Source organism: Lissotriton helveticus, chromosome 11, assembly GCF_964261635.1.
Source record: "Lissotriton helveticus chromosome 11, aLisHel1.1, whole genome shotgun sequence".
NCBI lineage: Eukaryota > Metazoa > Chordata > Amphibia > Caudata > Salamandridae > Lissotriton > Lissotriton helveticus.
In genome coordinates, this window is record NC_136072.1 from 651466312 (window position 1) to 651479362 (window position 13051).

Consider the following 13051-nt stretch of genomic DNA (forward strand, 5'->3'; position numbering starts at 1 on the left):
TCGACTGGATGTACAGACCTATTGTTCCTTGTTTTGTCTTTATGCAGATTTATTGTAAATAAGTGATATTTTTCTCTGTTTTGATCTATATTGCCCCTTAGAGGACGTAGAGCCAGACAAATGCATAATGTAACAGTCAAGCTCTCTTCTGCCAATTCTTAATGGGTTCCGATGGTAGTTTGCCTGAGTGCTCTGTTTAATTTAATTTCTTCAGATGTGCGAATTCAGAAAAACCAATAACTCATCTGTTAACCCCATCTTTTCTGTCCAATAGCGATCACAACAACGTTTGACAGTACCTACATCGTCCTGAAAAACGTAAAGTAAAATGTTGCAAAAGCATGACGTGTAAATTCATGTTAACAAGCATTTACAATGCAATGGTTTTGCCTTTGTTAAAGTTAGAGCTATTGGCATTGCTCTTGACATTATATTTATTTATGTTTTTTTAACATAAATAAATGGCATTGCCATTTACAATGCCACTAGCTTTATCTCTCGCAAATGACACACACAAACACACACAGAGCCCCCCCACACACACACCCATACAGAGCCCCCCCACACACACCCACACAGCCCCCCACACACACAGCCACACAAAGCTTCCCACACACACAGCCACACAAAGCTTCCCACACACACAGCTACACAGAGCCCTCCACACACACCCACACAGCACAAGCAGGCAACAGGGGCACACGGAGGCACAAGCAGTGGGTGCATCGGTGGAGCTGAGTGGTGGGTGCATCGGTGGAGCTGTGTCGGTGGAGCTGTGTGGTGGGTGCATCGGTGGAGCTGTGTGGTGGGTGCATCGGTGGAGCTGTGTGGTGGGTGCATCGGTGGAACTGTGTCGGTGGAGCTGTGTGGTGGGTGCATCGGTGGAGCTTGAGTGCTACCTCCTGCACCATCAGTAGCAGACATATTAAAATGGCACAGATGGTCGCTTTGGATCAGCCAATCTGTGGTGGACATTTTTGAGTTTCTTAAAGCATAAGAAAATTAATTCAAAGATAACCATCAAGGATGCGCTCGCCATCGCGGATCCATCTGGGAGAGAGAAAAAACCATTGGCAAAGTCCAACAGATTTCACAAGCAAGACCTACGGGCTTTGTCAATGCCTGTTGACAGAAATATAGGCTTTGAAGTCAAGACATGTTAAATGATGTTGGTTTATAAACCAGTTCTGAGTGTAACATACTTGACTTGGGACCACTTAGCAGAGTTGTAACTAACTGCTCCCCTACCCAACATATGTCAGAGGCAAGTTATACATCGGTAGTCTTAAATGTAATAAATACAAAGTTTGATAATGGCAATATCATACTGGAAAATGTGGACTAAATAACAATACGGATTACTAAATTAAAACACCAAAGCTTTTATTGGCAGTTTATTTCCTTGAAGTTTGTCCACATCTGATTTACTTCCTTACAAGCACTTTAAATGAACTCACCTACAAACGGTCTGGAGAAGGTCTTTAACAATAGTGCTCTCAAGGATGCAGCGTTTCTATAGGTTCAAAGGGACACAGTTACTGACAACTGAGTGAAGTAAAGACGACGGCAAGCGTTTCAACATTGACTTCATTCTGGTTGCCAATGACAAGGAAAATTTTCAAGGCCTGCCTCTGCATAATGTGATCAGGTCCTGACAACGTTTTCCATACAACTCACCATTCATAGAACGGACACACAGAGACATAAGACCAGAGGATGAGTGTAACCCGCAAAACACTTGTAAAGTGTTGTCGTGGAAATGAATGAAAGTAATTGGGCGACCAAAATAAAATAAAATACAAAGTATGTCATTGATAATGTTCTTTTGATGCGGGTTCTACCGGAATAGAAATTCTTAAGGATTTGTTGAGAGCAAGAGCACGAGGAATCTTCACAGACGGAATGTCCATTCTAAACATGCAAAGGGTGCTTCCATTAACTCCAGCACATGCTTTGCAAAACTTTAAAGCAGAAGCTCCAACTCGCAAGCATAGAGTTTCACTTTTACCTCTGCCCCTCCTTGCTCAATGACAATCAACGCTCTCTAAAGTCAGCCTGCTTAAACCGAAGTACGGCCGCCGGGGTCAGGTCTGCGGGAGGACATGACGAGCGACGAGTGAAGGTAGGAGACAGGGGGAGAGAGGTTGGGGCAGGAAGGCAGGGGAAGAGAGGAGGGAAAAAAAAAAAAAAAATCGACTCACCTGCACCTTGCGACGGCGGCACTTCTCCGGTCTCCCTCTTCGGCATGGGAGACCGGCAACGTCGACAATCTCTCTGGCACTTCTCCGGTCTCCCTCTTCGGCATGGGAGACCGGCAACGTCCTCCGCATCTCCCGGGGTTCCCTCCAGGCCACGGGAGCCCCGCGGGCGCCGCCATACTTCTTGCCGTCTTCCTTCTTCCCCCGGGCTGCGGGGGGCGGGCACTTCCGGCCGGCCGCGCTAGGATTGGCCGGCCGGCCAGTCACGGGGCGGGAAACGGGGGAGGAGAGACGCAGAAGTGCCGGCAATGCCGGACCAGACTCGGGGGCGTTCCCGGCGTCGCGTGACGTCGGCAAAAGCCAAAGAATGTCAGGAACGCCCCCGTGTCTGGTCCGGCATTGACGGACAGGCCCCTCATCCAATGGCTAGGCTCCATTTACGGAGCCAGCCAATGAATGACGAGGGCCGACCCAAAGCACACTACAGTTCTCATCAGGTTTTCGCCTGCGCGAAAAAGATGCGCAGAGCGCATCTTTTTGGCGAGGCAAAACCTAAAAAGGCAGAAGATGGCACTTGTTTTACGTTTTAAGTGGCTTGCCTTGCTGGTTCCTTCCCTTAGATTAGACAGCCAGTCTTTCAGTCAGGCTGCAGAGAACGAACAGAGAGCTCTTTTTCACGGGCAATGGTATGTTCATTAATTACCACCGAAAAGAAACAACATTTAGGTCTGGTAAATGAAGCAGTGGATCTTCAATTAATTAGGTGTGAGCGTGGCCTTGTCACTTTTACACCCTTTAGTCAAAGTGTTTATTTTATATTTGATTTTATTTCGATGAATCCAAGCCTTTCTAGTTTAATTGGTCTAACAGGGCGACTTGGTTACATTATCGCCTTCTCACTGTAAATCACTCCTGCAGGTTTTTTCAAGCTCCTTTAAAATCGTAAAATGTGTTGTTAGAATAATATCAATTTTAAACAAGTTATCCCTTTGTTAAATACCATCTCATTGCTCTTAAGAGTTGTTTTTTACCGAAGCCTTTCTTGAAGGACATTTCTAATCAGTAATCTGATCCCTGAGGTGGACACTTATCTTTAACGGCTGGTGCTTAATGAGTTAAGCAGGCGAGAAATGCAAACCTGAATCCCAGCTGCATGAAATCCCCTTGGATGAGATACAGCTGGCCAGAGATGTAATCTTCTTATCATAGAGCATATTAAAGCCTTCTTTGTTCACTTTCCAATCGCTAATAATAGTATTAATCTTATTTTATTCTGATATTGGTCTATGTGTATTAAACTTTCACAAACCAACTGCCTTTCTGCTTTCTATCCATGACACTCCACGTTCAAATGTTTATCTTTTATCTGCAAATGAGCACTCTTATATCCATTACATTTCACGTGTTTCCTTCACATATGCACAATCTTTTATTTTAATTTATTTTATTTTTTCTTTCTTTTCTATTCTCTAACTTTCTTTTCTTTACTTTTCTTTTTTTTCTAGAATTTGTATATTTTGGCAGGATGTTCCTACACCTTATCTTGACACAGTAGACTATCTCACTTCTGTATAATATTGTGCATGCAATCAGCCGCGGCCGGTAGTGGGAGTACCGGCCGGGCGGTGACGTGGGAAGGGGGAGGGGCAGGGTGGGGGGTAGTAATGTATGGATTACGGACTTTAAAAGGTAAGTATACATAAAAATAAATAAAACGAATTTCGTTGCACACAGTGCATCACCAAATGCGATGCAGTGTGTGCAACGAAATTCGTTTTATTTATTTTTTATGTCTACTGACCTTTTAAAGTCCGTAATCCATACATTACTACCCCTTACCCTGCCCCTCCCCCTCACCAAGTCACCGCCCGTCCGGTACTCCCACTACCGGCCGCGGCTGCATGCAACTGATTTATTGCCGGTAGTTTGAGTACCAAGGTTTAACTGAAATCACTTGGTGACCGCCATGCTGATATGTCTGCTCTGTCAGGACAGCATATGTGAAAATGTATAGGGCCTGATTTGGAGTTTGGCAGATGGGTTACTCCGCCTTAGTAGAAGTACATTATATCCTATGGCACTTGTAATAAGGCGGACAGGATATCTGTCACGTTTGCGACGATGTGCTTGCCTACTAAACTCTAAATCGGGCCAATACTCTCTTTCATGTGCCTGTCATACTTGTAGTTTTTGCATGCTTTAATTGGGGTTGAGTTGGTGGTAGCTCACGGTTCACATCTCAGATTCATTTGTCCTTTCTTCCTTCTGCTATTTTATGCATACTGTCACATTTATCTTTATGAGCGCATTACACAAGCTGCTTGGTTAATAAATGTGCCCGTAATACCGCATCCAATATTACAAATACCCAGAGAAATGACCACCCCATTACCAAACTAATATTTGTTTTGGGTCCGGAATGTGGAATTAACGTACAGCATCCAGAATTTCTGGACTGTTCACCCCAAGTATTTCATGGTTTCAGTCTTGTACCAGTTACATATTCCACATGGTGGAATATGTGATGGAAAAAGCCAATGATATAACCAAATAATATCAAAGTGTGCAAAATCCCACCCTATAACATTATGTGGCACGCTGCACCCAGTAAAAATCTTGCAGAATGGTGTTTCCTCAGTATGCAGAAACACCATTATGTACAACTCATGAGGTCCAATGTTTGAAAAATGTTGGATAATTTTTTTATATATCCTATTACCTCCTAGAGACACTTTTTCATGTTATTCCTTACTAATTGAGGTATTACACCTCTATACCAGGCTTTTTTCCCAGTAAATCCCTATTTCGGTCTCGCCTATACAGCGTATGCTCTGCAAGAAGTATTGTGTACAATTACAACTCGCCCACAGCATACCTTTAGTTGTTTTCATTGTTAGTCTCATTGGCAATCTTTTGATTCCTTACCTGCCATAGGCTTCCCTTCCTTTCTTGTGTTAGCTCCTCCCTGGAGTATGGCCCAAGTACATGTGTTCTTCTTTGTCTTTGTTCTTTCTCTTCTTTGTTCTTCCTCTTCTTTGTTCTTCCTCCTCTTTTTGCAACACACTTTTTATTTTATTATATAAGCATTTCAGTATTATTCCTGGACTTGTAATGTGCTTTCCTATTTTTAATACAGGCATATGACTTCTTATCTATGTTGCTTTCTCCCTATCTGTCGTCTCTATTGATTCTTTAGTTACTTACCACCACAACTGTATAACTCTATGCCACTCTATTTTACCATACACCACTTTACACCACTCCACTTGCTCTACTACACTCTACCCTACATCACTCTACTCTGTGCCACTCCACTGAACTTTACGCCCCTCTACTCTACTCTATTCCACTCTATGCCACTCTACACTACTCCACTCTATGCCATTCTACTCCTCTCTGCTTCAGTCCACTTTACACCAGTCCACTCTTTTCCACTGTACTCTATGTCACTCTACTCTACTCCGCTGTAATATACACTGCTCTGATCTACGCCACTCTTTACTACACCACTCCATCCATTGCTACTCGATTCCACTCCACTTCACGCTAAGCCACTCTACTCTATGCCTCTCTTCTCTTCACCACTCTATGCCATTCCACTCTATGCTGTTTCACTCTATGCCGTTTCACTCTATGACCCTCTACTCCATTCCACTCTACTCCATGCCACTCTGTGCCACTTTACTCTGACACTCTATGCTACTCTACAACACTCCACTCTGTGCCACTCTCCTCTATGCCACACCATTCCACTCTGCACCACTTTCCTCTATGCCACTCTATTCCACTATACTCCTCTCTAATCCACTCTGTGCCACTCTGTCACTTAAGCCACTCTGTGTCATGCCACTCTGTCACTCCACTGTACCCCACTCTCCTGTATACCACTCCAGTCCCCTCTACTCCACTCTACTCCCCCAATGCCACTCTACGGCACTCCACTCTATGCCATTCTACTTCACTCTGTGCCCCTGTAATCTATGCCACTCCACACAATGCCACTTTAAGCCATTCCACTCTATGCTTCTTGAATTTATACCACTATATACCACTTCACCTCTTGCCACTCTACATTACTCCACTCTACACCACTCTTCCCTATGCCACTCCATACCACTCTACTCCACTTAATGCCACTTAAGCCGCTCTACATCTACCCACTCTACTCTACACCACTCTATGCCACTTCACTCTAAGCCACTCGACTCTACAACACTCTACTCTATGCCACTCTCCTCTGTGTCACTTCATTCCACTCTACTCCTTTCTTTTCCACTCTATGCCAAGCACCCTAAATTACCCTACACCACTCCACTCTAGACCACTGTCCTCTAGGCCCCTCCATTGCACCATTCTTCGCTACACCACTCCACCTAATGCCACTCCACTTCACTCTGTCCCACTCAACTTCACTGTACACCACTCTACTCTGATACTCTACTCTATGCCACAATACTCTATGCCCCTATTCTCGACACCACTCCACTCCACACAGTGCCACTCTACACCATTCCACTGTGTTGCACCCTACTCCACAGCACTCTACTCCATGCCACTCCATCCCAATCTGTGCCATTTCTCTATGCCACTCCACTTCACTCTATGCCACATAAGCCACTGTACACCGCTCTATGCCAATAATACTTCTTTCTAGGCCACGCTCCTCCATGCAACTGCATTCCACTCTATGCCACTTTATGCCACTCTACGCCACTCCACACAGTGCAACTCTGTGGCATTCCACTCTACTATGTGCCACTCAGCTCAATCTCACTCCACTATCTGCCACTCCATCAATGCCACTCCACTCTACTCTATACCTCTCCAATCTATGCCACTCCACACCAATACATTTTTATGCCACTCCAATTTTCTCCACAAATTGCCAGTCTATGCCATTCCGCTTTATTCTCTGCCAATTTACTCTATGCCACTCCACGCCACTCTATGCTACTCTACTACACTCACCCCTCTCATTACCACCTCACTCTAAGCCACTCTACTCTATGCCATTCTACTCCGCTGCATGACACCTTTTGCCACTCTACTCTAAATCACTATACTCCACAACACTCTACTGCACTCCACTCATTGCCACCACTTTCCACTTTATGCTACTCCATGCCACTCCACCCCACTGTACACCACTCTACTCCACTCCACTTATTGTCACCCACTCTATCCCACTCTACTCCATTCTATGCCACTCTGCTCTACGCCTCTCTACTCTGCTTTATGCCATTCTGCTTTATGCCACTCCACTTCACTCTACTCAGATCCACTCTATACCACTCCACTATACGCCACTCTACTCTATGCAACTCCACTTTACACCACTCTACTCTATAAGACTGTAGGCAAACCCACTGTATGCCTCTCTGCTTCACTGCATGCCTCTATATGCCACTCCACTCTCCGCCACTACACTTAACTCTACTACACTCTACTCCGCTACACTCTACTCTGTGCCACTCTACGCCTCTCTACCTTATGCCATTCTAAGTCACTCTGCTTCACTCTACTCTACGCCACCCTACTCTATGCCTCTCTACTTTACACAGCCCTACTGGATGCTGTTCTACTCTACACCATTGTACACTACACCACTTTGCTCCCTCAATGCCGCTCTGCTCTATGCCACTCTTCTCTATTTGCCACTCTACTCTATGTGCCGCTCTATTTATGCCACTCATCTCTAAGCCAATCTACTCCACTCAATGCCACTTTATGCTATTCCACTCTGACACCATACTCCACGCCACTCTTCGCCACTCTATACCACTCCACTCTGTCACACTACACCACTACACTCTATGCCATTCTCCTTGTATGCCACTCCATTCCAGTCTGCACAACTTTCCTCTGTGCCATTCCATTCCAATCTACTCCACTCTATGCCACTTAAGCACACTATTCCATGCCATTCTACTCTACTCCACACCACTCTGTTACTTTACTCTACACGACTCCACTGTACACAGCTCTCCTCTATGCCACTGCTTTCTGCCTGTTGCCACTCTACTGAATGACACTCCACACAGTGTCCCTCGACACCACTCTACTCCACTCCACACTACTATATGCCACTGTCTACATCACTCCACTCTATGCCACTCCATCCCACACGATGCCAATAGATGTAATTCTGTGCCACTCTACTCTGTGCCACTCTATTCTGTGCCACTGTACTCTGCGCTACTCTCTTTGCCACTCTGCTGTATGCCACTCCGCTCGATTATGTGCCACTCCACTATACACCACTCCACTCTCCGCCACTCCACTCTGTGCCACCCTATGCCACTCCACACTGTGCCACCCCTCTCCAGTTCACTCCACTCTACTTTACACAACTCCACCTAACACAATCCCACCCTATGCCACTCTACTCTACTCCACTCTATGCCACTTTACTCCACTGCATGTCACTCTATACCACTCCACTGTACCCTACTCTACACCACTTCACTCCACGCAACTTCACTCTACGCAACTCCATTCTACATGATGCCACTAGCTGCCTCTCTGTTCCACTCTACTCTGTGCTGCTCTACTCTACACCACTCTGCTCAATGCCACTGTACTCTGCACCACTCCATGCCACTGTACTTCACTCCACTCAACGCCACTCCACACGATGCCACTCTGTGGCACTCTAAGCCACACCACTGTAAGCCACTCCACTTCATTCTACGCCACTCCACTTCACTCTATGCCATTCTCCTCTACGCCACTCTCCCCTATTCTATACCACTCTACATCACTTCATTTTACTCTATGCCACTGCTCTACGTCACTCTACTCTATGCCACTCCATTCTACTCCACTGCACTCAACTCTGTGCCACTCCACTCAATGCCACTCCACTCTGCCAATCTGTTCTATGCCACTATACTCACTGTGTGCCACTCTATGCCACTCTACTCCACTCCATTATATGCCACTCTGCTCTTATGCCTCTCCATTCTACTCAATGCCGCAAGGGTGCCTGAGTTAGCACTAGGGAGCAATTTATGCACCAGCGCTGGCAGAAGTCATGAATGTTCCTTATAATGTTAAATACAATGCATTCCTGCCCTTTCACACAGCACAGTAAGGTGGTGTGTTACATGAAATATTGATAAATCTCGCCTAAGTACAGTTCGATTGTTTTTAACCCTGTTTTTCAAAAGCACTCCCGCATCCTACTCTAGTGCTTAATTTGAGTCCGTGGTTTTTGGTGCTCGGCACCAGCACCTAATGGTCCATGCAGGCACTTATGACAGCCTGCCGCATGCTGGTGTTGTCAGTCTAATTTAGAGATGAGCACAAAAGCAGTTGTTTATTAGTTCAATACACATCAAAATTACTAGTACCAGCCGCCCAGGCCATTTTTTTATAGCTTTGGAGACATAAAATAGCCTAAATTGTCACCCTTGTAGGAGTGCCATGGTTAGTAGTTGTACTGGTTCTGTCACTTGCAGCGCTCACAGAGGCGATGGTTGGTGCCAGCTGCAGTGGTCTCATGACTACGCCCCTGGCGCCTATTTGTTTACAAATGAAGCAGTGTCCCACTCCGAGACGTAAATATATTTTTCATTAAACATATTAGGGTGACCTTGCACTTCAAATGAGGTAGATCGATTTTTAGGACTGCGCATCTATGTAAGCGGTAAAACATTTGAGAACGGTGTACCTTTAAGTTGATAGCTCGGTTTAATATACCAAAATCCCTGTTAGTCATCCCCCGGTTCAACAAAAAACGATCCGGCGGCCAGAAATTTTCGGTACTCGCACCGACTTTCTGGAATTCCCTTCCCCCCCTCTCAGATCCTCTCCCTCCTACACAGAGTTTCGTAAAGCTCTTAAAACCTTTCTGTTCCAGCAAGCTTTCAGCCTATAACCCCCGATGTTCCCCTCAGCTTTGAAATCCTACAGCGCCAAGAAACTGCCTAGTGAATGTGCGCTTTATAAATTGCTAAAAATTCAAATTCAAATATAGCTACAAATCTTGCCCATGAACTTCAGGTCCATCTGGAGCATACTAGGATTCAACTAGGAATGATGATGCGGGGTTTTGTAAAGATGTGTATCACCCTGGATAGTTCATTGAGCTGAGGGAGTATGATTTTGACTTCTAATGAAATCGGACCGCAGGGTTTACTAAGTTTTTTCACATCTTCCAGCCTGATAGAGTGTTAAACATTTGAATTGTATTTGTTGATTGATGTTGCTTTTGGGCACCATTGTATCTAGCAGCTGATTATCTGGGTTGTATTTTAATACTTCTACATAATTTTTTTTTTTTGTAAGTTAGTGTGTTGGTGACTTGGTGGGAAGAGCTGTTGTTGGTGCTCTCTTTAGAGTTCCACAAAGTTTAGATGCCTTATAAAGTTAACATCCCTAATGACCATCTGAAGAACACACTCTACTGCCCTTCCAAACTCAAATCTCTCAATGCAGAAGCAGAAGGTGTGGCTATGCGAATTTCAACTGTATTGTTTTGCTTTAAAATTTGGTAAACAGTTTTGCGGTCTAACTTCTGCTAGCTTAATATGTTTTTCTCTGTATTTTCTTTGGTCCTGATTGAAGCTCTGGGATGCTGTGAACGGGAAGTGTATGGCAACACTCACAGGGCATGAAGATGAAGTATTAGATGTCTGCTTTGATTATACAGGACAGTTTATTGCAACTGCTTCAGCTGATGGTAAGTGATCTGAGTTGTTTGCTGATATAATATTTGAAACAGTGGATACAGCATGTTTGATTATATATTTCACTCCATTTATGGAGCAATTTTCAAGTTATGCAGAGCAATAGAGAAATGTATTGTTTTTGCCCACGAGGAATCTTACCATAGAAACAAGGTGCATGGGACAGTTGTGGCTATGTATATTTTAACCTTAGAACTCTGCCTTTTGGCTCTTACTTTTCAAAGAAAAGTTAATGACGAAATCTAAAGACATTGTAACTTGAGTATGGACCACAGACTAGTAAAGGTAAACTGCAGCAAAATTAAGTCACAAATATTGACATTATTGCAAAATTAAGACCTTACCCAACTTCATATCCTGCATCTGTACAAGGAAGAGGGAATTGGTTTAGAAAAGGGGTCCCCAACCTTTTCTGCAATTAGAACTACTTATGTTCAATTAAAATCATCCTGTGCTACTAATATTATTTGTGTCTCAACAGTGGCCACATTAGACAAGATTACATTAGGTTCCACAACATGTAACATTACCTGCAGTGATCGCCTTGGTGCAGGGTTGCCAGCAGTAACGTAAAGACGGCTTGGTCGTTTTGGAATGCCTTTATGGGGGTAATACATAACAGCCATAGCTGCAATGCCCCTGGCACCAAGGCAGTAATACCAGTAATAAGTCTCTGCAAACTGTGCCTGGTTTATTACCGCTATAGGAGCTTTAAATATATTATGGAAATGTAGCCATTTTTCTCCAAAGATCAGCTATTGAGTTTTGCAAATACGCACATATGTCTTCAATATACGCTTTTCAATGTTGGTATATATATTCAAACAACCAAAAGTTTCTAATGTAGTAGGCCTGGCTGTGTAGAGGAGAGGTACTTACAAGTAGCTGGAGAGCTACCAAGTAGCTCATGAACTACTCATTGGAGAAGCCTGCCATAGAGGGACTGTTCAAGAAATTGAGATTTGTATTGTCTGACAGATGATGCAAACAATGAGCCTAAGAGGCTCCGAAATACATTCATCATTTAAAAATACAAGGGTTGTATGAAGAATAAATTTTGCAGACTTTATTCTGATAACATGGCTTCAAATGAAGAAATTAAGTTATGTGTCAAAATCAGCATTGGGAACCTATTGTTAGCCATGATGTTCTATTATTGTTATTATTAGCAGTGTTATTATTAATGATAATATTAATTTATTATTTATATACTGCAGACTTCACCGCATGGGTAGTGGAGCGCTTCAATTAAAACCATTTGCAAAAAATGTATTATGTCTTTTTGTACCTAAAGACATTGTATTGAATTCTGCTTTGCCCTGTACCGAATTCAAAGAATATCATCAGAGAAATATATTGAGAGGGGAAATGGGGTATCTTGATGGTAGCCAATACCATATGCTCAACATGAAAGATTTATTGCGCCTCACGGGGGGCTGTAGCCTTGAGCCACTCTACACAGTATGCAAGCTTGGAGTAAAGTTCTGTACTCATCTTTCTGAGGTGTCTAGCCCCTCAGATTTCCTAAGTCGTTTTCTGTTTTTTAATGCAGTACCTTTCATGTACGGAAAGATCCCGTACCTGTAAAGTTTCAAGTTCCTTCCAGATAGTTTACGTGCTAATTAAACACGTAAATAAGTAAAAGAAGCAACATTATGCAAAAAAGGTATTAAAGTGTTGCAAAGAGCAAAATAACAATTCTGGGGCCTGTCAAAAGTAAGGAAATTATTATGACTAAATGAGTACAGAGGTAAAGATTAGGAAAACCTTTAGCAGAAATTATTTATTAGTAATGCAATTGTTTCTGTTAAGCCAACCTTCTAGTAATCATAGAGATCTAAGACCTAAGTGATTTCCAACTGCTCACATCTCTCACGCCTGAGGAAGCTACTTTCTTTGCTCATCAATGACAACAAATGTCTTGCTGAGCTACAGTGCAGGGGCTGCGGGAACTTGGTGGAGTCTTTGGTGCATGTTGTATGCCTCTGCCCTGCATTGCTTGCTCAGCGCAGACTAAAACTGAGGCCAGAGTGGAACAGATTGGGAGTCTGGTCCTCTGGGCAGGCAATTATTGCAGCATTGATCCCAGAGAACACTGCTTTAAATATAAGTGTTACAATCTTTATTCACCGTGCATATCGCAAATTTAACCAGCAACTTGGA

The 13051-nt window shown here is 43.8% G+C and overlaps 1 protein-coding gene across 1 annotated transcript in view; it reads left to right on the top strand.

The window, feature by feature from the left end:
• The window catches only part of DAW1 (dynein assembly factor with WD repeats 1), a 192097-nt gene that overhangs the window by 141917 nt on the left and 37129 nt on the right, over window positions 1-13051 (top strand). The window contains exon 10 of the mRNA XM_078665688.1: window positions 10767-10881. Within this exon, the coding sequence (XP_078521814.1) occupies window positions 10767-10881 (115 nt within the window). The remainder of the gene's footprint in view (window positions 1-10766; window positions 10882-13051) is intronic.